Genomic DNA, 27,263 nt, shown 5'->3' on the forward strand with positions numbered 1-27,263 from the left:
TTATCCTTTCTTTTACATTTTTATAAATGTAATACAAGTTCATGGTGGGAACTGCTGAGATGGGGTTTGTATTGTATTCGATGTGTGCCCACCAGGGCCCCCCCGCCCAGTCTCCCCTCACCTGCTTTTCAGGGCAGGCAGTATTTATCATCCCCATATAGCCAATGTGAAAACTGAGGTCCAAGGGTACCAAGTGACATCCCCAGAGACTCATAACCAGGAAATGGTAGGACTGGGATGTGAACTTGGGTGGCCGGGGAACCGGCTCCTTTAAAGTGAGTGAACCCAGAGTCCCATCTGGTCCCCCAGAACCACTCTTCCCACATTCTTCATACCCAGTGACACCGAGAGTCCTCTGTGTCATTACCTCAGAGAAGAAGGGACAGAGAGAAGCCTGGAGGGGTGAGAAAGGAGGAAGGTGCCACAGAGCCTGCCGAGGGCTTTCCGCTTGTCTTGTCTCCCTGGTGGGCATCTCCTGGAGTTCTAGGTGCCTTCGGCAAATCCGCCAGCAACTCAGGCAGTGTGCGCCCTGCTCCCGCCTGCCCACCCACCTTCTGTTCTTTGCTTTGATTGACAGTTCCCTGAAGAGGATCTGGAGAAATTGCTAGACCACCTCAAAGCAGATACATTGATCATAATCTGGGTGTGGACACACATGTGCACCCTCTGTCTGTCTGTCTCTGCATGTCTGTCTGTCTGTCTGTCTGTCTCTCTCTCTCTCTCACACACACACACACACACACACACACGATGCATATGCTGAAAAGGTGAGGAAAGGGAAACACCCGGGACTCACAGCCACGGCAGCCTTCTTCCCGTGAATCCTGGTGGGTGAGACGGGCGGCTCGTGTGTCGGAACCACTTTTGCTGATCTGGAGCGCAGGGAGGCGGTGGCAGCACCAGCAAACGGATGCCGGATCGGCCAGGAATGTCCTCCTTGTGCCCTCCTAGCAGTGCCGGCAGAGTTTTCTTTCCACGGTCCACCCTCCACCCACAAATCAGACTTTGGTAGGAGTTTGCCGTCATCCGATGTGACTTGTGTTCTTTCCCACGGAGAACACCCAGGCTGGGAGAGTGGCTTTTCTTTACTAATCGGGACCCCATTCTTGGAGAGTTGTTTTTTTTTTTTTTTCCTTAACAGTGTGGGTAACTGTGCTAAAGTTTACCTCTGCTCTCTGTCTGAAATGTTTTTTTGAAGAGATTAATAGCACGGAAATATTGCTGGGGAAATATTTAGCTGATTAGGAAAAGAAACCTTTAGAGACAGACATTTAGCTGTATTTACATAATGTGTAAATCGTTTGCATCTCAATGATATGCTAATTGCTCCTTAGTTATCAGCCCTAAACCCAGGCTGATTGGAAATGAGCCCACCTAACTAGGGTCTTGTCGTGGCTCCACCTTTCTAGCTCTGTAGGTTACGCTAACAGAGGGCTTCTTCTCTGCCTAAATGAATACGGGTGCTTCTGCCCGGTGCAGGTCCTCCGTGGCGGAATACACTCTGTGACGCCCTCCACCCTCTCCCCCAGGAGAGCGACTTTGTCTGCTGATCCTTCTCCAGTGCTGCGCCATTGACCCCCGCTTTGTCCATCGTCTCCTGGAATTTCTTCCTGGTTAATAAACCTCTGTCGAGAGGCAGCTCAATTCCCTGGCCCCTCCCCACATCCTCCCTTGTTATTCTTTACGTGATTTTCTTGAATCTCATCAGTGTCTGGGAGCCTTCCGTCTTGTGAAGCAGGGCTTGCTTCCCGGAAAAGAAGAGGAAGGCGGAGGAGGGGACCTGCCCCCACTTGCCCCCACTGCCTCTCTTGTAGGCTCCCTGGGCTCCTCCCTTTCTGGACCCGCTCGTCTCTGGGTAGGCTTTTGCACACGATTGACACGGGACCGGCCCGGTGAAGAAGATGGGCTGCTTTTGTGGGCAGAGTGGTTAATCTGGCCAGAACTCAGTCCAGGAGACCATTGCAAGGAACTGGGGATTTGCCTTGGCTAAGAAGATGGGCCCGAGTCTGGGCCTGAAGGCCAAGTTCAAGCCCTCTTTGCCTTCAGCTGTCTATTTTGTTTAGCACGGTGGGTGCCGAAGCGGTCATGGCAGTCGTGCATCCTGGGGGGTCTTCAGGGAGGAAGGAAACGTTCGTGCCCCAAATGCTTCAGCGAGTTAGTGGGTCGAGGGGATTTGGGGTTTTAGAAGAGGTGGTGTTGGCCCTGGGCCCCCGTAAGACTTGCCACCTGGGGGATTAGACCAGAGTCATGTTACCCGTGGACACCCTGGCACTCAAGGGAAGAGGGAGGGGGCCGAACCGTGCACGTCTGGTCCCTCCCCCCAGATTCATCTCTCAAGAAACTCACTCTGTCCCCACGGGGAGGTGTGAAGGGCAGGACAAAAGGCCAAGGGTATTTCGGGGAAAATCCCTCCTCCTGAAACAGGACAATGGGGAAGAAGCATTCCATACCCGCCCCCCCCCCCCCCCCCCCAGGGTGGGAGGTGCAGGCTGTCAGTTACAGGAAGGGGGCAGAGCTGGGGACAGTGACAGGGTGGCTGCTTGGAAGGAAAGATGCTGGATGGGACCCAGAGCTAACCCGGTCCCTACCTGTTAGACAGGATTCAAACCTCCTAGAGCTGCTTCTAGGATGAAAGGAGGGAAAAAGTTTCCAGGTGGCTGAATATCCGGGGCCTTGCAGGGTATACAGCAGACACTCCATCAGTGAGAGTTGAACCTGAATCGGGGAGCAGAGGGGGTCATGAGGCTCATCAGCTCCATCTCGGGCTGCCGTGTCAGGGGGCTGGGGGGTGGGGGGGTTGGTCATTATAGAAGGTGGTGAGTTTGATTATCCTGTTTTTCAGGTTGGCATTTACTATGCATGGAACTGCTCTCTCCTCTGTCTCCTGGGGAGGATTATGTTGAAGTCGTGTCTTTGTGAGTGGGTAGTTAGGACAACAGCTTTGGTAGGGTTAGTATACAAAATATTTAAATACCTCCTCTGTGCCAGGCACTGGGCTGGGCTCCGTAGATATGATTGCGAACAAGGCTCAGGCCCAGATGCAAGAGGCGATGGCCTTGCAGACAGCGAATAAATGATGCAGTGGGAAAATGTTAAATAGGTTGGAAAATTAGGCTGCAGAAAGCACGCCTGCCGAGACACCTGTTCTTTTTCATATACCGTTTAAATGGAGCCTGAGAAGGAAGGGCTCAGAAACCACTCCTGAAGATAACACTGACATCACAGAAGTCTCAGAACAAAAAATGTTGACCTTTTAAGTTCCACCAACATTTGGCCAGTTTCTAAGCGGTGATCTATCGCTGCTGTCCAGCCTCCTTCTATGATTCTAAACTCCAGAGCTCACTGGAGGCTGGAAATTAATTGGTGGTGCTTGACTCTGAAATGATTTGGACAACAAGCACGTCTTTTCTTCTGACAGGAGAAGGAATCCTGAGTGTGTATTTTTTTTTAATTCAATTTTTATTTTACATTGGAGTAGAGTTGATTTACAATGTTCTGTTATTTTCTGCTGTACAGCCAAGTGAATCAGTTATACATATACACATATCCCCTCTTGTTTAGATTCTTTTCTCATATAGGCCATTACAGAGTATTGAGTAGAGTTCCCTGTGCTGTACAGTAGGTCCTTGTTGGTCATCTGGCTTATATATAGTCGTGTGCATATGTCAGTCCCAATCTCCCAGTTCATCCTTCCCCTCTCCTTATCCCCTGGTAAGCATACCTTGTCTGCTACATCTGTGACTCTATTTCTGTTTTGTAGATAAGTTCATTTGTACCATTTATTTTTTTAGGTTCCATAGATAAGTGATACTCTATGGTATGTGTCTTTCTCTGTCTGACTTACTTCATTTAGTACGATCATCTCTAGGTCCATCTGTGTTGCTGCAAATGGTATTATTTCATTCTTTTTTATGACTGAGTAATAGTCCATTGTATACTTGTTTGAGTGTGTATTCTTAGTTCTCTGTGTGGCTACTGGAAATTCTGTATCACGCCCATCTCAACCTCTAGCAGCTAACGGGATGCAGTTGAGAACCACTGGTACTGGAGAATGTACTGTGATACGGACTGTATTCAAGCTCTATTGCTATGTAAAGTCATGTTGCAAAATATTATCATCCAGTTAAAAATGTGTGTGTGTTTGCATTTATGTGCACAGTATGGATGTAAAAAAGATTGCAGGATTTTTTAGAGGTGGTCACTTCTGGGTGGTGAGTGGTTTTTTGGTCTTTCCTTGTGCTTATCAGTATTTTGTATGTTTCCTGTAATGGATGGGAATTTGGGTATTGTCAGAAAATATTTTAAGTCATTTTAAGGGAAAATAGCGCTTTTACCTGAGGGCACAAAAGAGGTCGATTCCTCTGGGGTGAGTGAACTTGCTCCTCATTTAGAGGATGTCCTTATTTTATGAACGGTTAGAATGTGCTGTTTGTGAAATTTATCTTGCGAGATTTCTTGGGCTAGAACACTGGAAACACTGGAAACAGGTGCTCTCTCCTACTCACCAGGGATGAGTGGTCATTTAGGCCAGTTGTGTCGGAGGCTGTCTCCGGAGGCCAGAAGGTTCGTTGTGGAAGGGGCCCTGGAGTCTGTCTAATTCAGCTCAGTTACGCTTGGAAGAAGCGAAGACCTTGAGCACTTGGGACTTGCCTCGGGTTCTGTGCAGGAAACTGGAGGTAGAGGTGGCCTGAGAATTGTCTATCATGGAGTCTGTTCACTTCACTGTGTCTTTCTAAAGAGAGAGAAAAATCTGATGCACATTTAGTGTGGAATTCGACATTGAAGACTAGATGTCTGAGGACACGCATGTCTCCCTCCCTCTCTCCCTCTTTCCTGCAGCTCCTTGGATCCCAAATCCCTTGACCGTGTTTCGGACTCTCCCTTCCCCCGCATCTTGTAAGTCTTGGTGGAGGACAGAGCCCACCTTTCAGGATAGAAGCTGGACTTCCAGCCTCCCTGGCAGCTGGAGGTGACCTTGGCTTGGCCAGTTGGATGGACCTGATCTCAAAGGGGGCATCGTTACAGCAGGAGTGGCCAGCGTGTGGAGCCTTGGGGATAGAGGTGCCACCCCGAGGGCAATGTGGCGGCGTTGGGTGGGTGGGGCAGGAGGTCCTGGTCTGCCTTGGTCCTGTCTGGGTTCCCTGGTGGGCTCCACGGCCTTCCCGGGTGGGTTCCACGGGCCCCTCCCTGGGGATGCTGCTGCTGAATGAGTTGGTTTCCATTGCTCGCCATCATGGACCGTGCCCGAGAAACTCTTCCTGCTGAAGCCAGACATGGACTTACGTTCTCCTCTGCGTCCTGGTGAAGCCCCTGCTCTCTGCTCTTCTTGTGAAACAAAGACAAAAAAGCAAACCCTAAATCCTCAGGCGCGCGCTTATCCTTTTCTTTTCTTTGTTGTAATCTCCAGCGGTTGTCCTGTGACCCAACATCAATTGTTTGTATCCCAAAAAGCAAAGAAAACCAAGAAATATTTATGGAATTTTAGCCTCACTTAAACCTTTTTAAAAGCATCACATTTTCCTTTCAGTTTTGCGGCCTTTGACAAAAGAAAGATTCTACTGCGGTTTGCAGAATGTCGTGCTGTTTGTTAATATTGGCAGTGTGGATACTCTCTCGATTGTAGCAGCTAAGAGTTTTCATTGATTCTGTCATATTTTGATTCCTGGTGACCAGCTTCTAGGATAAAAGAGGAAACGCTAGATATACACAGACAGGGGGATTGCATTGATTTAGACCCTATACAGTCCCTATCTATAGACCATATATCGACTTACGGAAGATGAGAGAATGTCTTGGTTTGAACAAATTTGTTCTTCTGTCAGTTCTTCTGCTGGTGATTGCATTTCCTTGTGACAGCCCATATCCTCTTAAAAAAAAAAGAAAAGGATTTCTATTTGATGTCAGGAAATGATGGTTCCTATCAAGACAGTTCATTACTTTTCACCTCCTAGTCTTAAATTCCTTTACTTTTCCCACTGTGTGTTTGGAAAAACGTCATACGAATCTTTAGGTGCCCCGCTATAACTAAGGGTCAGGCATATCTCTGTGTAGTACTTTGAGATGCCGAATTAGTCAGTCACATTTGGACTACAGTAAATTTAAGTGCCGAGGAAGTACCTCCGCTCACTTGTGGCTGGGCCGTCTAAAACACTCAGTTTTAGAGTTGTAGTCTGGATCAGAATTACCCTGTGGTGAGAGGGAAGGGCCATATGGCTGGTACAGTGCAGATGGGCCCCTCTCCCAGAGGTTCTAGTTCAGCAGCTACCAGGGTGGGGTCCCAGAGCTTTCTTTTAAGAGCCCCCACCATGCACGGCAGTACATGGTCTTCCTTCCACACGTGGAGGTACTTGGTCTCAGCTGTGAATCTTTATTCTCAGAATTAGAGGTGATGGCAGAGTGGACTTATGTCAAAGGTGAAAGTGACCCAAATGACCGTGAGCTTCGTCTTAGCGGTCGGACGCGAGCCCTGAAATACGTGCTGTCCTCTTGGACGCCTCCTCCTTGACCTGGTAATTTACAACCATGTACATCAAGCGAGGAGCCCCCATCTTTCCTGGAGAGGCTGAGAGTCCTTTGCAAAGTTTTTATAAGCATTCTTCAATCCTCCACATGCCCTTTCTCTAATGAGAGGGCTGCAACTCTTCTGAAGCAAATGTCTTCTGCTGGTAGGTCCCCCAGAAGCTGTAGTGGCCTCTTCCCCACCAGGGTGTCTGCGCCGAACATGATGTGTAGGGCAAGCTAAGAAGAACTAGAGACAGCCCTGGAGTCCACTTGGGATTCATTCTTAGGGAACAGTTAATTCGTCAGGAATGGACTCATGTTGATAAAATGGTCATTTGTCCCCTTACAAAGTCGAAGAGCTGTCCTGGTAGATGGACATTTTAATCTTACTGGAAATCTCAGCTCCGCTGACCGAGAGTAGAAATTATTCCTACTCAGCTGCTTGGAACAAGCAGCATTTTAGTGGGTGGTTTGCTTAATGGATGAGAAACTTTTAGTTAGTAGTGAACCCATTTCTTCTTCTGATGTACATTTAATTTTCTAGCAATTATGCAGACCTATTTGTTTCTCTGTTGTAGCAAAGTCATTGCTTATTCATAAGCATCAACGCTAAGGCATGGATGACTTTCAGTGCCTGGAAAATATGCACTGACTGAAAAGACAAGGGAACGTAATCAGCCTTCTGACACAGACAGCATTTGCCTCTCTGATAATCGTGTGGGTTGCGATGATTCGAATGATAAACGGAGATACCTGTTAGTTACAAAGGTTGTGAGTAAGGCTTTCATCATGTTTCTTAAACTCCAGACGCTTCTCTGCCTAAAGGTTACTAACTGAGCATAATAAATACTTCAGTTATCTTTCCATGAAGCTTCCTTGGTCTCTAAGGAATCTTTTCCTACACTGGATTATACACGACCCATGTAGCGCATCCGTGAAAGATTTTTCACTGAGACAAACGTATGGCTGCTTTCAGAGGAAAGTGCGGTCGTTCTGCTCAGCTTCTCCCCACCCTAGAAATCGGACCCTAAATTGGGCATAAGTAGGACTGTCCATTAAAATACAGGATATCCAGTTAAATTCAAATTTCAGATAAACAATGAATACTTTTTGGCATAAGTATATCCCCTGCAAAATTCGGGGTATACTTATACTACTGAAAGTTCTGTTTTATCTGAAATTCATATACAGCAGAGCACCCTGTCTTTTTTATTTGCTAAATTCAGAAACTCTAGCAAGGGTCCTGTCCACATTAGATTTTTTTTGCTATACAGGCAGACCTCATTTTATTATGCTTTGCTTTATTGAGCTTTGCAGATTTTTTTTCCCAACAAATTGAAGGTTTGTGGCAACCGTGCATCGAACAAGTTTCATCAGTGCCTTTTTCCAGCAGCATTTGCTCACTTCGTGTCTCTGTGTCACATTTTGGTAATTCTCGATATTTCAGACTTTTTCATTATTATTCTGTTTGTTACAGTGGTCTGTGATCAGGGATCTTCGATATTACTACTATACTCGCTGAAGGCTCAGATGATGCTTAGCATATTTTTTAGCAGTAAAGTGTTATTAAGATATTTTTAAGACGATGCTGTTGCACATAAATAGACTTCAGCAGAGTGTAAACATAACTTTCATATGCACTGGGAAACCGAAAAATCCGTGGGACTCACTTTATTGTGATATTGGTTTTATTGGGGTAATCCTGAACCGAACCCACAGTATCTCTAAGGTCTGCCTGTATGTTTGCAGAACTGCTGTGCCGCTTACAAGAGTCCCAGGGCTGTGGGGGGACAGAGGCTAGGGAAGCAAGAGAAGCTCTCAAATATCCTCTGCTTTTGAAAAGAGCATTGTTTCAGATGACGCAAGTGAACCTATCTATGAAACAGGAACAGACCCACAGACACAGAGAACAGACTTATGGTTGCCAAGGGGGGGATGGGGGGAGGGTGGATTGGGAGTCTGGGATTAGCAGATGCAAACTCTTACATCAACTGTACTTCAAAAAATAAATTAAAAAATAAAAGTATGCCATTTGCAAAAAATTTTTAAAAGAAGAGAAAAGAGAGTGGCGTTTGAATATTGAGAGAGACAATTAGCTTTCGGGACCATACCAGGTAGCGGTATAAATAAAGCAGATAACACTTTTTAAAAAACATTTATTTTGTTTAAGTATAGTTGATTTATAATGTGTTAATTTGTGCTGTACAATAAAGTGATTGAATTATACATACACACATATATATATATACACACCCACACGTATAGACATTCTTTTTCATATTCTTTTCCATTATGCTTTATCCCAGGATATTGAATATAGTTCCCTGTGCTCTACAGTAGGGCCAGCTTGCTTATCCATCCTAAATTAATAGTTTGCGTCTGCTCATCCCAAACTCCCAGTCCATCCCTTCCCCATCCCCCCTCCTCCTTGGCAACCACACGTCTGTTCTCTATGTCTGTGAGCCTGTTTCTGTTTCATAGATAGGTTCATTTGTGTCCTATTTTAGATTCCATATATAAGTGATATCTATCATATGATATTTGTCTTTCTCTGACGTACCTCACTCAGCATGATCCTCTCTAGGTCCATCCATGTTGCTGCAAATGGCGTTATTTCACCTTTTAATGGCCGAGTAATATTCCATTGTATATATATATATGTACCACTTCTTCTTTATCCATTCCTCTGTCGATGGACACTTAGGTTGTTTCCATGTCTTGGCTGTTGTGAATCGTGCTGCTATGAACATAGGGGTGCGTGTGTCTTTTTGAATTACAGTTTTGTCCAGCACTTTTTTTTAAGGGCACTTTGCCCTCTTGAGGAATATCAAAAAGGAGCTTAGCAAATGGAGGCTGAAATTCCAGGGTGAGCAGGTGGGATCATCCGTCTGGTGTGTAATAACACCTGCTGCTCCCAGTTCCATCTCATTCCTCACTGACACACATAAGTGGATCACAGGAAAATTACTCGTGTCTGTAAGGAATTGGCTAACCACATTCTCACTCCTTAAAGAGGCTTCGTTTGGACAGAGGCCCTTGCACAAAAGAGGAAAGTAATATGCCTGGAACTATGAAAAATGTTCCATTTCACTTGTGGTCAAAGAAATGCACATGAAGGGAAATGTCATTTCTCCCATAAATGAATATGTTTATTTTTAAATGAGAAATACCCAGGCTGACTAAGAAATGGCTTGATGAGAACTTGCAAACTCTGTTCAGGGCACTGTAAACGGCACGGCCTTTCCAGAAGTTAATTAGACAAACACATTGAGGCCCTTTGATCAGCAGTTGAACTTCTGGGAACTTTGTTCAAATTTCTGATTGTTTATATAGGTTAAAGATTTTGCAGTGATATTTTTGGGGGAAAACATCTAGAAATAGCCTAAATGCCCACTGGTGTGAAAATGTAAATAGTAATTTGTACTGCTTGAAATGCTTCTAAGGGTTTTTAATCATATGGGGGAAATGTTTGTGTTATGTTTAGAGGATAAAAATATTGTAGACAAAAATAGTCTACAGTTGTATAATACGATCATCTCAGTTATGTAAAACCACATGAAAAAGCTAGAAAGGAAATATACCAAACTCTAATTTTTTTTTTTAGCTGATGCGGTTTCAGTTTTCTTCTGTATACGTTTAGGTTTTGCAAGATTGCTTAAATATGCATTTATATCTTAGAATCAGCAATGAGGTGACTGGAAGGAGAGTGGTATGTGTGGGGGGGGACCTGCCCAGTGGCGAGGTGCGTTGAATGCCCACCAGCCCTGCCTTGACCAGTTAAAACCATGAAACTTATTAAATCGATGACATTTAAATGAATCTCCTCCTGTTGGTTTTATGCCAGGGCTTCACATTTGCAGCCTGTACGTCGGTATTTCCAAGGGGTCTGGAGGATCTAAGGACACTCCTGGGTGGGTGACCTTGTAAGGAGTTTCTCCCAGGAAAGGCAAAAGCATCATTTTTCCTTCCCTCTTTCCTCTGTCTCTTGACCAACGATAGACTGTGTTATATCACAATCTACGGCACCCCTACCTTCCCCGTTCCTGACAGTGGAGTCACAGCTCAAGTGCCCAAGGGTTCTAAAGACAGCATTTAAGGCAAAATGTTGAAGAGTCAAAATCTGCATCCCCCTGCAAAAAATCCTTTTTCTTCCATAAACCACCAGGACTTGCCTCCTACCCCCCCGCCCCGAGATCAAAAGCCAAGAATGAGTTTGTTCTGTTTTTCTCTCCATTTCCACTGACGCCTCTCCTTTGTCGGGAAATTGAAGCCAAAATTAGTTCCAAGAGGTAGGACTGGAGGGTGGAAAGGGGGGAGCCTTGGGCCAGTGAAGGGAATCTTCTCTTGGTTTTCTTTTCAAATGCATCTCTCTGCATTCTCATTTGTAAAATGCACGTGTGATACAGCTCCATTGTAGTTCAATTTTAGGAAACCAGTTTTTGGCCAGCAGTTACTTACAAGCAAGCAAATAGGCACCTGAAAGACTTAAGGATCTTTGCACGAAGATTCCGCATCCCCTGCAACTGCAGTAGGAATTGTTCCTCACATGCTTAGCTCTGTTTCCTGGTATAGGTCAGCGCTTTTACATGTTCCAGTGGTATGTATGAATCAAGAAGTTGTAAAACAGAGAATGAGTGCCTAAAGTCAAGAGGTACTTTCCCTGGGTGCGTGGTACCCATCCTGGATGGGATGGGAGCAGAAGGAGCACGCCCCCGTGTGGCAAGAGAGAAGCACTGCCTCTTTTAGCATCTGAAACCGAAAGAGCGACCAAACTTGAATAATAAGGGAATGGTTTTGCAAATGATAGGCTCATATCTAAGCAAAAGTGCCCTTGAGCTATTAAAGACTAGAGTCCCAGAGGCTAAGAAACTTAGAAAATATTTCTGTAGTTTTAAAAGAAACAAGTGGAATATGAAATCGTATATTAAGATGTGGAACCAACTGTGATAGCTAACGTGAATTGTCCTTTTCACGTGCCGGGTACCGTTGCCAAGTGCTTTACGTATATTTCAGTCCTGGTCACAGCCTTCCTAAGTTGATATGGCTATGAAACCCATTTTACTGCAAAGGCACTGAGGCACAGATACAGCATTTGCCTGCAACCTTCGTGGCTAATGGTTGACGGAGCCGTGATCCCACAGCTGCCAGGGTGCTCCAGCATCTGTTCTCTTTACCGTTTGCACTGGCCTCATACATGCAAAACATCACTGTGCACATACTGGATGAGGGGTAGGAGCAAATGACAGTCAGCGTGTCAGAGATATTGGTGACCCTCTTGGGGGAATGGTCTTTCACGTAGTTACATTCACAGCTTTATGAAAAGGAAGAGTATGAGTATTGTGGACAGGTTTAGAGACAGAAGTAGGCTGTAGTTTTGAATGTCTCCAAGCTGAGGGGTCTTCTGCCATGACGGGGAGAACCACCCCTGGCTCTTTCTTAAATTTCCACGGGGCTGCTAAGAAGGGCCTCCATGGGTCTTGCTTACTTTACGTGCCAAGGTTGACGTAATCGATGTTGAGCAGTTATTTCAAGTTCAATGTTTCCAATTCAACCTTCATTATATAAAGGAAGTCGTGCCAATCCCGTAGATGATGAAAGAAACAGAACCGGATTTCTTAGCAAACACTGTCGAGCTCCTGTTGGTAATTGAATTTCTTCCCCCCAAGTTATCCTGATTCTCTGGGAAACAAGAAGGAAGGGGAAAGAAATACACGTGAAAGGATCCTCCTCTTTTCCCTGCTTCTGATCAGCCTTTTGATTTTGGCGGGGGGGGAGGCATAGTGAACATATACCGCTCTTCACTTGATGTCTTGTAGCAAGGGTTTAGAAAGCAGGAGTTTTTCCAGGGATCTGAAGCTTTCTGTGTTGGGCATTTGCAGATCTGCCTATTTGTGCTAATTCAACCAAATCATATCCAGTGATATCTTGGGGACATTTGTAAAGCTCTTGTGGCTGGTGGTCTGTTAATTCGTGTTGCGTTATTCACTGGAGGCCGGAGCTTCCATCACGCGGCCTATTAGATTTCGCCGGTTACATCATCACGGGGCAGCAAACATCCTGTGTTCCGGGTGAGACGGGGCCCAGGGGTTATGAAACGCAGGTTGCCGTGGCATTTATCTCGCAAGATGCTCTCAGTCTGAGGTCCTCGCATCCGTGAGGGTTCAAACGTTGTTTCAAATTGTCTGTATTTTTTTTTTTTTTTTTTGCCGGAGAGAGGCGTGTCCGCTCCACCGTACTTTCAGAAGTGTCGCTGATCCAAAATGGTCTCGAGCCCGTGATCTAGAGGCATCAGGGCCGTTCCCTTCCAGGGGAGGAGGTCACACCCTGAGGGGAGGGGGCTCCACCAGGCCCTGCTCTGTTTCTGCTGTGCAGGGTAACGTGTTGGGGCAAGACTCTCGTCCCTCGTTTGGGGGAGAGGAAAGCAGGGAACGAACGTGTCCAGTAAGGTCACCCTGTGATTCGGCAGCAGAAGTGAGCCTTGGTCTGGTCTGTCTGTGCCCCCGTGGTTCTCATCCTCAGATCTAGCAATGGGGTGCCTCTCCTGGAAGGACGAAGTGGGGCACAGCAGGCTGAGCCCCAGCCTGGGGCCCCTTCTCTGGGTGGATTCATAGATGCTTGAGTTTAAATTTTTTAAACATAGTGTTTGATGATGGGCAGCTTTGAAGTCTTTCCTTTCCACCTTCCTGAAAGGATTGTAACCCCATGTCCCGTGCTTGGTGTTAATAAATATTTCCTACTGCCAGCTGCTTTATACTTTAAGCATTAGGTCTAACGGGTTAAGAAACAGCATTTTCATGAAATGGTTTCAGGTGTGTCTACGAGCAGGCGTGATTATACACATGAGGTTTCCACGGAGCCTTTTCTGCCTCTGGTGTCACACAGGGCAAGCTCACCGGACGCTCTCGGAACTAAATGTCTGGATCTTAAGCTCCTGAATGTCACTGCAGTGACCGCCCTCGCCACCCTTTTTGATGAGCAAAGGGGAAGGTCACCACTGCACCCCGCACCCCTGGTCAACCACAGGGCCCTGGTTAAGAGGTGGCTTCTGGGGACAAAGGACCCAGCTTGACTCCTGAATCCATCTTGTACCAGCTGTGTGACCTCTCTGTTCTTCAGGTTCCTCATTTGTTGAAAGGGATGATCTCTACTTTGAGGGGCTTTTGTAATTGAGAATGAGTTCTCCGGTGTCACACAGGGCAAGCTCACCGGACTGTCTCTGAACTAAATGTCTGGATTTTAAGCTCCTAAATGTCACTGCAGTGACTGACGATTCCCAGTGTCACGGATGACGTTTTTCATTTCTGAACCCGACATTGGCTGCTCCTTCCCAAAAACATCCTTCCTCTTTGCCAAATCCTACTTGAAAAGTGCCGAGGCCTTTCCTCTCCCAGGAAACCTCACGGGTGCTTGTCACTCTGGCGACACCCCTAACCCCACGCCGGGCTCGACTCTTGCCTCCTTTAAGTGGTCATCCTTTGTCCACGGCGCTGGCATTTTACCAGATGGCGTGCGATGGTTTAACCGGCCTTCCCGGGAGAGACAAGAGGGTTCATTGCTGGGATGCGTCCGTACTCTCTGTTATGATTTATTTGGAGTAATTTTCCTTGTTGCGGACTCATTAGTGGGTGTTACCAAATGGTGGCTTATTTAACTTTCTCAAGTGCATCAGGCATTCACACCCTCCCGTTTCCCGCTAGGAAAGGTAGTGACATCCGTGTTCACACTTCGGGACCCCAGGGCGAGGCACGCCTCCTCATCGCGGTTAATAACTCCTGATGCCTCTCGATGTTCCTATTAAACACGTGTTTGGTGCTGGAATTTGCTAGCGGGGCCCCCGTCTCCATTGCTCTCTGTGCGTTATCTGCAGGAGATTCAGACTCAGTGTAGCCTCCTGTGTGTGTTACAGAGGGTGCATCTCTGTCCCTTAGATTTAAGGAATGTATTCCCATCTTCCCTGTCTGTTCTCTCTTAAATTATAAAATCCCAAAGGGAAGAGTTGTTTTTCTTGTCCCTATCAACCCCCCCTTCCCCCGCTGGAGAGCGTCCAGATCAGGGCCGTGTGTGCAGAGGAGGCCCTGGGAATCCGTGGTATCCACTGACTGGTCCAGGAGACGGCTGCGTGCCCTCCATCACCACGCGGCTGCCTGCCTGCACGGCACTCGGGCCCCTTTGCTTGTGCCTTTAGTGTCATGGGCTTGAAATCCCACATGTTTGGTTCAATTCCACAACCAGCCTCTGCAGCCCGAGTCACCAGGTATTGTCAACAACATAAAAACACCCATGTGTGCACAGAAACACACACCTGTGCACACACACAGACGGTCTGATATCTGAGGCAAGAAAGGTGGTGCCCAGTGGTAATCACATGCTTGTGCATGCACACCCGGTAGAGACACCACACGGTGAGTGTTTAGCTTCAGCCCGTGCAGACATTGTCCAGGAGGCGTGTGCTCTCCCCTGCGACAGCCGCCTCCTCCAGAGGCCAGCGTTGTGAGCTGTGGCTACTGACCATGGGAGGGATGAAGACCCTGGCATTTCAGAGGACCCGTAAAAGGCCCCTCTCCCCAGTGGATCTGAGATCCAGCTGTTTCTTTTTTTTTAAATAAATAAATTTATTTATTTATTTATTAGCTGCATTGGGTCTTCGTTGCTACACACGGGCTTTCTCTAGTTGTGGCAAGCAGGGGCTTCTCTTCATTTTGGTGCGCGGGCTCCTCATTGTGGTGGCTTCTCTTGTTGCGGAGCACGGGCTCTAGGCGCACAGGCTTCAGTAGTTGCGGCACTTGGGCTCAGTAGTTGTGGCTCGCAGGCTCTAGAGCACAGGCTCAATAGTTGTGGCGCACGGGCTTAGTTGCTCCGAGGCATGTGGGATCTTCCTGGAGCCTGGGTGGAACCCGTGTCCCCTGTGTTGGCAGGAGGATTCTTAACCACTGTGCCACCAGGGAAGCCCCGAGATCCAGCTGTTTCTGAGAGAACCAACTGGGGCCACCTGGGGAGGAGTGAGTCTACCTGCTCTTTGGCTCTTTCTTACTCTTTAAGCGGCACTGGCTTGATTTGAGTAAACACATAATGGTTTTTTAAAAGAAGTCCTCTTCTCTTTTCATGTTTTTGATGTATGAAACCATATTCCTCTAAGGTAGGCTCATCGGAAAAGGGAATCAAAGATCTGATCCAGTTTATACAGTGAGATTCTGGTCTTGAAATGAAGCACCTGCGGGCGTGCGATAACTGCCCTTGCCTTGCTTTACCTCCAGGAGTAAGGAGAGGCCGCACCAGACTCCCGGGCACAGGGGTAAAGGAATTCTCAAAGTTTCTTAGTTTGATTTTGGGAAACATTTTCTGCAATTTTCAGCTTAGAGATGAGTGATTTTGCTTGTGAAAAATGTGTCTCTAGTGAAGGGAAGTCGCTACCGCGGAGAGGTCCCTCCTCCCCGTCAAGTCATCTGGACCCCATCAGAACAGAACGTCGGGCAGGCTTCTGCTGGTTCCCCCAGCCTGGGGAGCCACAACATTTATCTTCCAAACCAGGACGCTTGTGAGTGTGAAGGGGACCACTAGGAACGCCCCTGGGAGAGCAGAGCCCGCACTGGGCTCTAGGGCTTCCCCGCTCGTGGTGGATGTCCCCACAGGTTCTGGTGGCCTGTCTGTGACATCCGAGTCAGACTCTGCAGGCTCAGATGATGGAGACTCTTGTTACCACCACATGTTTAAGATTTGATCAAGACCGTCTGTGGGAAGACATTCAGGAGCCTTTCTGAAACCTTGAAAATGTTAAAGTATGTGGGCCGAGCGATGGGATTCAGAATGTCCTGCTTGAGCAGTGGAGGAGCTGAGGGTGCGGGGCGTGGAGACTATGGGGGCATAGGCAGAGGGTTGGCCGTCTCTGGGGGCGCAGCCCCTTTCTCCCTGCACACCTCATATCACCCTGGTTGGCCCTGAAGGATGGCTGGTTAGCCAGAGACGGGTAAGATTCCTCAGGGGAGGAACAACCTAAGACAGGCACAGCCGCAGAGGGGCCAACAGGGGTGGGGCACAGACCCCTAATCCATCTGAGAGAGGTCTCCTGCCCCAAGGGCTGCTTTGCTCTCCACGCCCAGCTCAAATCCACACTTGCTCAACTCGGACCCAGGAGGCAAAGATAATTGCCCCAGTCATGCGAGGCCTTTGATTGTTCATGGGAGTAACCTGAGAGTGTTAGCCGAGAAACCAATAAAAGCAACGTGGGATGAATCAGCAAGGCCCTGGATCCCAGAGGTCTTGAGTCCCCCGGTCCCACTTTTCTCTTCAGTCTGTGTCTGTGTCTTCTTCAAGCTTGCGGCACCCGTCACTCACCTCGAATCGCCGAGCTGGTCTCGGCAACCGTCCTCCTCCACGAAGCCTCTCTCACAAAGCCTTCCCACTCTGCGAGCTGCAGCCTGAACTCTCTGCCTTAGTCTTGGTCCTGTATTTCAGATCCAGGCAGTTGGCCTCCGTTAAGAATCAACAGATAAGCCGGCAGACCGTGGGTATTTGGGATAATCTGGCCGTAAGAAATGATACCCTTTACATATATACCCAAAGGGGAATTTTTATTTCCTTTTTATTTCACTTTTTATTGAAGTATAGTTGATTTACAATGTTGTGTGAATTTCAGGTGTACAGCAAAGTGATTCAGTTATACATACATATATACATACAGACATATATATATATCTTTTTTTTCACATTCTTTTCCATTATAATTTATTACCAGATATTGAATATAGTTCCCTGTGCTCTACAGTAAATCCTTGTTGTTTTATCTATTTTATATATGGTAGTGTGCATCTGTTAATCCCCAAGTCCTAATTTATCCCTCACCCCCTAACCCCTAAAGGGGCATTTTTCAAAGGACGATTAGCTCATGAAACCCAGGGGCTGGGTACTGTCTTCAGCCCGTGAGGGTCAGAATGTCCCGTGGCGCCCAGGCTGCCATTTGTCTGTCTTTCAGTCTGTCTGTCTCTCTCTGGCTGCATGGTTTCCCATCTCTGCTTGTCTCTGTACATCCGCTTCCTTCTCTCTCTCTGTACGGCTGCCCCTCCTCCCATTCTTGCACCTTACGGCGTGGCTGCCCTTTCATCACGTGACCTTCCAGATGCAGAGTCCACCCTGGGGTCACATGGCCCTTCCCCATCCCAGTCCCCCATCCCTGGGGAGAGAATCTGATTGGCTGAGCCTGGCATCCGGGTTGGCTCCCCCTGAGTCAGTGTGACCTGGAGAGCAGGGTCGCATCCTTCGGGAGGGAGGGGACGTGTGACAGCAGCCACAGTCCACACATAGGCACTTCGTACGGTCTGAGCACTCGTGTGCAGCCTCTCACTTAATCCCCACAAAACCCCTGTGGCATAGGTCCTGTTATCACCCCATTTTACCAAGCGAGGAACTAAGGCACAAAGAGGTTTCGCCCCACACAGCTGACGGGCAGCGGAGTGAGGAAATGAGCCAGGCAGCCTGGTTCCGGAGCCTGTGCCCCCGAGTCACGCCTCCGTACTGCTTCTCTTAAACCGGCGTTGCTGGGATGCCCCGTTTTCATCTTTTTACCCTTTTTAGTACTTGTATGTTGGGCACTGAATGTCTGTTCAAGGAATGTTTGATGAACGAATGAACGAGTACGTGAACGCATGGAGGACCAGACAAGCATAACGGTCCACTGGGAGGTTAGGAAATAGACCATTTCCCAGCCCTGAAAGCTTCCTCTGCCTGCTGCTTGTCCAAGTCCTGACGTGCCCGTTTTCCAACTCCTCTCTCTTTCCGTCCCTCTCTTTTTGCTCAGACAAGAGTGAGAACGGCGAGGCATATCAGAGGAAGAAGGCGGTGACCCCCGACCTCGCAGGGGGCCCCGCCGCCCCCGTGCCGTCCCGAGGGAACCCGGCGCAGCCCGGCGGCAGCAGCTGGAGAAGGATTGCACTGCTCATCTTGGCCATCACCATACACAACATCCCAGGTGAGGTCTCGCCCCGAGCGGTCCAGCCGCGGGTCGCAAGGTGCAGCGACGGTCAGCTCAGCTGCCTGCCTGGCAAAGGGGCTTGAGCACTTGTGACGCTGGGTGTTTCTTTGGGGGGGGGGGCACGGGGGGGGGCACGGGGGAGGGAGTGCAGATCTTTCTTGAGTTTAATTTTGGGGTCATTGGCTCTAGGTTGATCATTGTGTGTTAAAACTGTGTGTTCCAGTTACTGCAAACAGTTTCACTCCAGTTTCCACCCATGAGTTCCTTTCTTCACGTATTTGACGGCAAATCGTTTGGGCATAAATTCGTAGCTGTTGCCCGATTGCTGTGGAGGGCGCCTCTCGTAAACAGGGAGTGTCTCTGGTTCTTCTTCATTTTTTTTAAAAGTATTGAGTTTGATGTAGTTTTACACTGAGGTTTGCCTTACCTGCATTCTTCATGGGGACGTCTTTCTGAAATGTCCTTACTGTTACCGAGTCCAGGCTTGTACTGCTCACTGCACCACAGGTCAGTAAATCGAGAGAGGAGTTGTTGGGGCAAGGACTAGCGACTTTATTCGGAAAGCCAGCAGACCAAGAGGGTGGTGGACTCGTGACCCAAAGAACCACCTTGCCTCAGTCAGAATTCAGGCTTCTTTTATACTAAAAGGGGAGGGAGTAAAGTCAAACATTTCCTGGTTCCCATCGGCCTCCGGCGGGGATGTGTTCATTTCTTCTTTCCTGCAGTCATTCACAGGTGGGCCTGGTCAAGGTGTTTCCTGTGGCTCAGCCAAGGTATTTTAGCTTCATGCTCATTACCTGGGAGGCAGGCTTCCCAGAGACGGGCCATTGGGTGTAATAACCCGCACCCCCTGCGGTGGAAGCTCCGAGTCTTAACCGCTGGACCATCAGTGAGGTCCTGCATTAGGTATAATTTAAGCTTATAGGCCACATCCCTTTACTGATTAACTTGTAACGGAATGCAAAGATTCTTCCCTATTACACTACCAATCCTTTCCTTTTTAGCATTTTGGAGTAATTTGTTTTGTGTCTTTGGATTTGTTTTAAGTGAAAAACAAGAACTTACCGGTGTTCAATTTCAAAAATAATATGTTTACCATAGAGTAACTAGAAAAGACAGATAAGCATAAAAAAGGGTAAAGATACTGTTAAAAAAAATAAATTGAGGGACCCTGAGGAAGTCCTTGGGTTACATTTCGGAATTCCAGTTCTACTTAACTAACTAGTTTATCTTGACAGATGACTTGAGCTCTCTGAACCTTGGTGTTCTCATCCATGAAGTCGGGATAAGGCTACTACTGAGATAACTGGGATATTGTTTACAAAACGAACTACAGCATTTTGATAATTAAGTAAGATGGTGTATATGTATATATACAGTCTGTACAGTACTTGGGCCACGTGAGCATTTGAAAAGTGGTGGCTGTTATTAGCATTGATAATAGTCCTGATCCCTTCAGTCTTGTGTTCTTAAACATTCTGACCCATCTTTCGTAGTTTTGGGACTCAAGTTTGAGTGATAAGCTTGCTCAGGGAGCAGCCCCGGGTGGTATATTACCTGAGTCCTTGCAGAGTTCCTCATGTCAACTTGTTACCCCAATACAGGAGCAAAGACTTGAGTGGCCAGAGTTTGCTAGAGGCACATAATTCTCCTTGAAGCTCTCATAGATATTGCTCTGTTGTCTTCTGGCTTCAATACTGTGGAAGCAAAGGCCACGGCCAAACCGAGTTTATTCCCCCGTGTGTGCCTTGATACCCTTCTACTTGTGCAATGAAGACTTTTTGGGGTCATCTTTAAAGAAAGAAAATTTCAATATGTTATATACTCCAGGGTATATATGAAACCTGTCAAAACATTGTGTCTAATCACTCAGCTCAGATCTTCCTCTAGACGAGAAACATTTGTCTCTGCTATGTCTATCCTGATCTTAGGAATTTCTATCACATGATGGTATAGGCTGATTTGCCCCCAGTTTTTTTCAGCATCTGTTTCCCTCTCATTTCCCTCATCTGCTTTCTCCCTTTGGGTTCTGAGTCAGCTATTTTGGTTGTTTTCCTAGAGCTTGCTATTCAGTATGGCTTGAGATGATGTCTTATGTGGGACCCCAACGCACAAATCTGACCAAAGTGGCTTTGCCCGGGTGGCAGGAGCTGGTGACACTCACCCCCGGTGTCTTGAAGAGCTCGTTGGGAGACCAGGGTCTCTGCAGAGCGCAGCTCCGAAACCTCCACGGTCACTTTCAACCTGTGAAATGCTGATCATTCGAGAAGAGAGTTACTTAGGCTGTTTTTTCGGTCATAGTAGTTTGTGGCTGTCTTTTTGCCATTTAAGACTCCATCTTTCATCAGTTGAAAAAGAAGAAAAATCCAAATCAGATAGATGTGTTTCCGAAGACCCCACTGGGGCTGGCTCTTGGAGTCTTGAGCTCCTAACTTCAGTCTAAAGGGAAGTCCACTACCCCGCTGTTACCTGCTGGCAGCTTCGTGCCTTTTCATGAGAACCATTTCAAGAGCTTGCCTGTCACCAACGTACCTTGGAAAAGGTCTCTTCTTTAAGACTAGCCTTCATGGTTTATTAAAAATTTAACTAGAGCTTTCATGTTCCCTGAGATTCTGGGTTTTAAGATAGATTTTTCACGGCCACTAAATGGATAATTGATTTTTTTCAAGTTTTTTGTTTTGGCTGGTTCAGTTTCGTATGTCCTGGGGATGACATTTTGTTAAAAAAATTTTTTTTTTTAATGTGGGAGTAAAAAGGAAAGCTTATTAACGAGTGTCTCTTAGAGGTTCTGGGGCACGAGGGCACACACGCATGCATGAGCACACACCCGGGGCACCTGGGCTCGTGTTTGAGACACGTGTGCGTGGATACACGCATCCTTAAACTTCTCTGGCTCACAGTCCCCCGAAGAACCTGCTAAGAGCGGTGGACCCTCTTGTAAGAGAAGGTTGCACACAAGCCAGTTTGCAGACAGTCTTGAGGGTCCACAGACCTCACGAAGGCCACCCACAGCTCCAGGGCAGGAAGGAACCCCTGCTTTGGAAAACCAAACTGTCCAGCTGTGCAAGTACTTGAAATGTTTCCGGAGAAAAGGGTGATGCCTGATGGAGCCGGGCAGACGTGAGCCCCGCGTGCCCTTGGTGTGGGTGCAAAGGCTCCCGAGGGCGGGGGCGCCGGCCCCTCACCCCACGTTCCTTCTCTGCCTCAGCGTGGGGAGCTGAGTCCTTTGGAAAATGACCTCCCAAGGAAACGGCATGTTTTCTGTGGAAGCGACCCCCTCTGTAGCCTTGGGAGCACCCTGTCTCTTAAAGGGCTTTTCCTGCAGGATCATGTTAACTCCAGGGCTTGGAGCCTTCCAGAGACTTCCGGGCCTTCGGAAAACAAGACTCCTTTTCTGTGTCAGAGTGGAATTAAAAATCAACTAGCCACCGAGTTCCTACTAATCTCTTTTCATGAGTAGCTTATGGTCTTTGTACGTGAGAAAGTTAAATTCAGAGCTTAAAGGGATTCTGGAGGTTATCTCATTCAGGTGCTGCTCCATTGGAGAATTTGGTGGGGTAGCAGGGGGTGGCGGTGTGTGTTAAATTATCACTGTGCTTCCTTCCAGCCCCGGCATTGGATGATTAGGTGAAAAATAAGACAGGTAGTACATGGTTAATTTCACTTCCTTTGCAGTGTTAATCACTCCCTCCTGGGTGACACCTCCCGAATCCTGTGTCTGCCTCTGTGTCAGTAGGTATCGCTCTGCATGGCAGTTATTTAAGGGTATTTGTGTCCCCTCCCCCCCCATAGATGGAGCCTCTTTCAGGAAGGCCTGTGTCACCTTCTTTCTGGATCCCATGTTACAGTTTGTATTGGAGCGCATTGTATATTCGGGCTCCGGGGATGGCTGGTGTGTTTGGGGACCTGGCCCCCTTTCTGGGAGGGGCGTTAGGGCTCCCAGTTTCCTGTCCACCCCGACCGCCGGGTGGGTGAAGGGACCCATTTGACTGCTGTGGATCTCCGGGATACACTGAACTTTTCTTGCCGTTTGGCATCACTTATGAAGGTCCATGGAAGAAGAGGCTTTATAGTTTCCTCTCATCAGAGCCAAGAGTCAAGTTTGCTTTGCCGCTTGTTGCCGTGACACAGAGAGAGCTGGAGGTCACTGCCTGTGTCTCTAGAACAGCACAACAGTTGATTTTAATTACTTGGCTTGTTCTTCCTTGACGGCTCCTAATAGACCCCATTTCATGGCTTTCAGTGAGATGCTTGACGTTTTCATCAGAGATGATTTTGTTTCAGGGAACAAAACCCGACAGATTTATACACTAACATGTTAACAGTGGCTGGTTATTTCTGGGGATTGTGGAGTTACAGGATTATGGCTGATTTTCCTTGTCTTCATGTTTTTGTGAGATTTATAACTCAGCTGTTCTATAATGAATATTTATGATTCATGTGATCAGATAAAAATGCTTTTTGTTTTTATTTTTCAATTGAATTATAGTTGACTTACAATGTGTTGATTTCTGCTGTACAGCAAAGTGGTTCAATTATACACACATAGAAATTCTTTTTTTAAAATATTCTTTCCCATCATGGTTTATCACAGGATATTGAATATAGTTCTCTGTGCTCTACAGTAGGACCTTGTTGTTTATCCATCCTATATATAATAGTTTGCATCTGCTAGTCCCCAAAATGCTTTTTTGGAGGGGGGCCCTCCATCACCCAACCACCTCAACATCCCTGATCCCCCAAACACACACAAAAAGTGTAGAAGTCACCGTTGTTCCTTTATGCCTGAGAGAAGCTTATTGGAGTTGTTTCATTTCCTGATGGGAGAGAGAATTTAGGGTTGTATTAGCTTCCTATGCCTGCTGTAACAAATTATCACAAACTTAGTGCCTTCAAACAGCCCAGATTTATTCTCTTACGGTTCAAGAGGCCAAGTGTTGGCAGGGCCGCGCTCCTGTTGGAATCTGTTCTGTGCTTCTTCCAGCTTCCGGAGGCTGCTGGCTCTCCTGGCTGTGCAGCCACACAGCTCCAGTCTTTGCCTCCGTGGTCACATTGCATCCTCTTCTGTTTCTTATCTCCCTCTGCCTCCTTCTTGTAAACATCCTCATGACCGCAGTCTGGGCCCCGCTCAGGTAATCCCATCCCCGGATACTCCAGGGTAATTGCATCTGCAGAGTCTCCTTTGCCAGGAAAGATGACACTCCCGGGGTCCGGGTATGGTTGGTGGCGTGAGCCCAGGCACTCACTTTATTCTACTGTGGTCCCCACATGCTGGCTGGGTGGCTTCTGAGGGCCAGCACTAAGCATGTTCAGGAAGGAGCCAATAGCTCGAAAGAAGAACTTACTGAGTCTTCATTTTCCTGCGGCAAAGAGTGAATAGAAAGTTCCTCTCTTAGCCATGGATTTTTCCAGGGAGAACCCTGTGCTTCATGTTGCTCTGCTCCCAGAAACTGAAGGGGTATTTTCTGCAGCCAGAGACCCAGGCTCAGTCAGTGAGTAAGCTGAGCCCCACTCAAGGTCACAGATCATTGGCAGGAATAAAATGCCCTGATGACACTAGAGGCCACCACTTCCTGGGGCCTTTTGAAGCTCCAGACGTCAAGTGCTCCAAGTATATGATTTAAATATTAGCACCCCTGGTTTATGTTTTAGAAACTGAGACCCAGCTAGGTTGAAGAGCAAGTTCAAGGTCACACAGCAGGTCCTGATAGAGCATGGTTCACACTATCTCTCTGTGGCCACCAGTCTGCCTCTTGAGCCATGGTGAGCTCTGTTGCCTTTCTTCTGGTGGATCACAGAACTTTTCAGCAATGGTTCCAGGAAAGTTCAGCAAATGCTTCTTACTTTTTGGAGCTTGCCAGGTCAGATGTGCATGTCTGTGGTGGTCCCTCCTAATGCCACGGGCTCCGTTCATCAAGGAGATCTGGGTGGAGAGAACCTGGACCAGAAGCCTCATCCCTGCCTAGGACACCCTCCACTGTGGGTTCCTTGCAGGTGTATGTGTGGAAGGAACACTGAGCAGCCCCCACACATCCACTACCACCACTGCCACCAGGAAAGGACGGTCGGAACCCAGACCGATGGCCATGCCTTTTTCCACATCAAGGAAGGAGACATGGAGGGAGGGGAAAGCACAGGACCGAAAGTCTGAAAGGCCGGGGCTTGGACCCTGGGCCACCAGATGCTCTACTAGCTGGTATCCTTAGGTAAGATGATGGGAGTCTCAGTTTTCCCAGCTGTAAAATGGAGATCGTATCTATCTTGCAGTTCCATATTCAGTGAGATGACAGCCATGGCAACAAGTGAGGCCACGCCCCGTGTTGCCAGCCATGAAGTGTGGATCAGGATGCCTGGGACACAACAGGGCCTCAACAGTGTTAATTTCCCTCCACCTCCTCCTGGTGCCCACACCCCTCCTCCCACCTGCTTTTGGCTTCCCTTTGCTCCTTGAAGATTGTTCCGTTCTGGTCTCGGTGGTCTGGAGTGGAACCGGTGGTCTGGAGTGGAACCGTCTCAGATCACTTTACTTTTCACCTCCAAGAGGTTACAGTGTGAAGATGCATGTACTCCAGGAGTTTGGAAACACTGTAATCTTCTCCTTTAATTTTCTGATTCTCAGTGGGAAGCCTGACATGATAATTAGCAGAGGCTCCTGTCTGGGATGACATGCTGCTTGGCATACCGCGTTCCTGGGCGTGTGCCGTTGCAGAAGCTCGGAGCACGCTCCCGGAGCAAGATGCTGGGTTTGAGCGTGAGAACTGGCACAAACGCCCGAGAGTGAAATAGCAACTCCCAGATACCCATGGCATCACTCACAAGTAACAGGGCGACTTTTAGACTCGCCGTCAGCTCCGGCCCCAGGCTGCGCACACGCAGATGCCTGTACCCTACTCTCTGGCCTCCAGGTCACGATGGCTACAGTCTAAGGCTGAGGGTTAAAATCAAGACCCTTTCCCACATCTCGCAGGTCCTGTCATCCTCCTACCGATTTTGTAAATTAAAGAAAAAAGTTAAAGCAAGAGAACTTGAACCTATTTTTGTATCAGGACTCAAAGTTTCCAGGCATTGCCAGTTATCTTTCTACGATGGCCAGGCAGATACTGGCTGGAACATGGTTTGCGTGAAGCCCTTTGAAGCTGCAGTACCAGCCAGGTGGACAAGCACAGGCTTTAGCCTCAGAAAGGCCAAGGCTTGAATCCTGGAGCCACCAAATGTTCCACTCTTTGTTGATGAGAATTAAATAAAGTGCAGAATCTTCTAGTGTTCTCACTGCACACGCGAAGAGGTAACCGTGTGAGATGATGGGTATGTTAATTAGCTTGCCTGTGGTACTCATTTCACGAGTGCGTCAAAATATCACATTGTGTACCTTAAATATATACAATTTTTATTTGTCAATCATACTTCATAAAGCAGAGAGAAAAAAGCATATTAGCTTTTAGTAAATTATTTTCCTGCAACTAAAAAAATAAATTAAAAAAGTAAAAGAAAATGCAGAATCTAGATCCTCCATTGTGCTCGGTCACGTGTCAAGTGCTGGAGAGCCATGTGCACCACAGCTGCCGTGTTGGACAGCAGTAGAGACCAGTTCCACGATCGCAGAAAGTTCTGTTGGATGGCACTGCTGTTGGATGGACCGCATAGAAATGTAACGTCACCAGTTATTCAGAGCCTACCAAAGCTCGCCTTGGGATGACTTTTATTTAGGGGAGAGATTTTGTTCTCTGAGACAGTTTTTCTCAGTCCCAGGGTGTGTCAGAAATACATTATGAGTAAAATACTTAGAAATCAAAATTTGCACGTTACTGTTTTGTTTTGTTTTTTAAATAAATTAATGGTGGTGCAGGGTCATCCCTGTGGTGCCACCATTCTTGTTCCCTTTGGTTCTGATCTGGCTTTGTGGGGACGGCACAGGACAGGGGCGGCCCGTGCGGGGAAATTGTGCTACAGGCTCTGTGTCATGTCCAATGTCGGGGGCAATGGAGAGCTGCTCCCAGGACAAGCTGTCATCCTGTCCTCTGGGCGGGATGTGTTATCTGCAAAGAGACACACACCCCTCCCCTGAGCAAGGCGGCATCATCCGTCTGTGTCAGCTTAGCCCCTCCGGGAACAGCTTCTCCTGACTCACCCTGGATTTTGAAGAAAGGACAATCACTGTCACATGAAAGTCACCGTGGCATTTATTGCCACATTTTTGCTAGGAACATTGCCCGGTTCAGCACCCAATTCTGTTAAATATGTATTTCAGAACGCACCGCCTGGAATAGCTTCGCCTCCCTCGTGGAAACAATACTTGTAATTTAGCATGTACACCTTTTGTTTCCATCCTCGGCTGTCAGGAAGCACAGGGACCCATTTGCTGCTGAGATAAGAATGAAATGTATTCTTACGGTCTGAGTCTCTCAGTTCTTCTCTCATTTTACAGCCTGTTGTTGTTCTGCACTTTTAACCCATTTCAGCAGGAGGGAGGCTATGAATTGGCACAAGTGATCTTATTCCATTGTCACTCATTTTCTGCGTCATGTTTCCTGGGCACAGATTATATTTCTAATCCAGATAAGGGACCTGAAAAATGCTTTTCTCTGGTTATGATGGGCACCAGGTGAGAGGTGATGAAGCTTTGTTTACAGTGTTCAACCAATCAGTCAACGATACTCCCTCGGTACTTTCTGTATAGGAAGCTTCGGAATCACCCTCGTCCAACACACGTAAGGCAGGCTACATGTGTCATTTTCAACTTTCTAATAGCCGTGTTAAAAAAATACTAGAAAATCAGGTGAAATTGGTATTTATTTAT

At 47.4% G+C, this 27,263-nt stretch overlaps 1 protein-coding gene across 2 annotated transcripts in view; it reads left to right on the forward strand.

Annotated features, from left to right (window-relative positions):
* Nucleotides 1-27,263, forward strand: part of SLC39A11 (solute carrier family 39 member 11) — a 336,039-nt gene that overhangs the window by 183,642 nt on the left and 125,134 nt on the right. For both annotated transcript variants that reach the window (XM_057716107.1, XM_057716109.1), the window contains exon 6: nucleotides 18,293-18,463. In XM_057716107.1, the coding sequence (XP_057572090.1) occupies nucleotides 18,293-18,463 (171 nt within the window). The remainder of the gene's footprint in view (nucleotides 1-18,292; nucleotides 18,464-27,263) is intronic.

The sequence above is a fragment of the Hippopotamus amphibius genome, chromosome 17 (assembly GCF_030028045.1).
Source record: "Hippopotamus amphibius kiboko isolate mHipAmp2 chromosome 17, mHipAmp2.hap2, whole genome shotgun sequence".
In the NCBI taxonomy this organism is placed as follows: Eukaryota; Metazoa; Chordata; class Mammalia; order Artiodactyla; family Hippopotamidae; genus Hippopotamus; species Hippopotamus amphibius.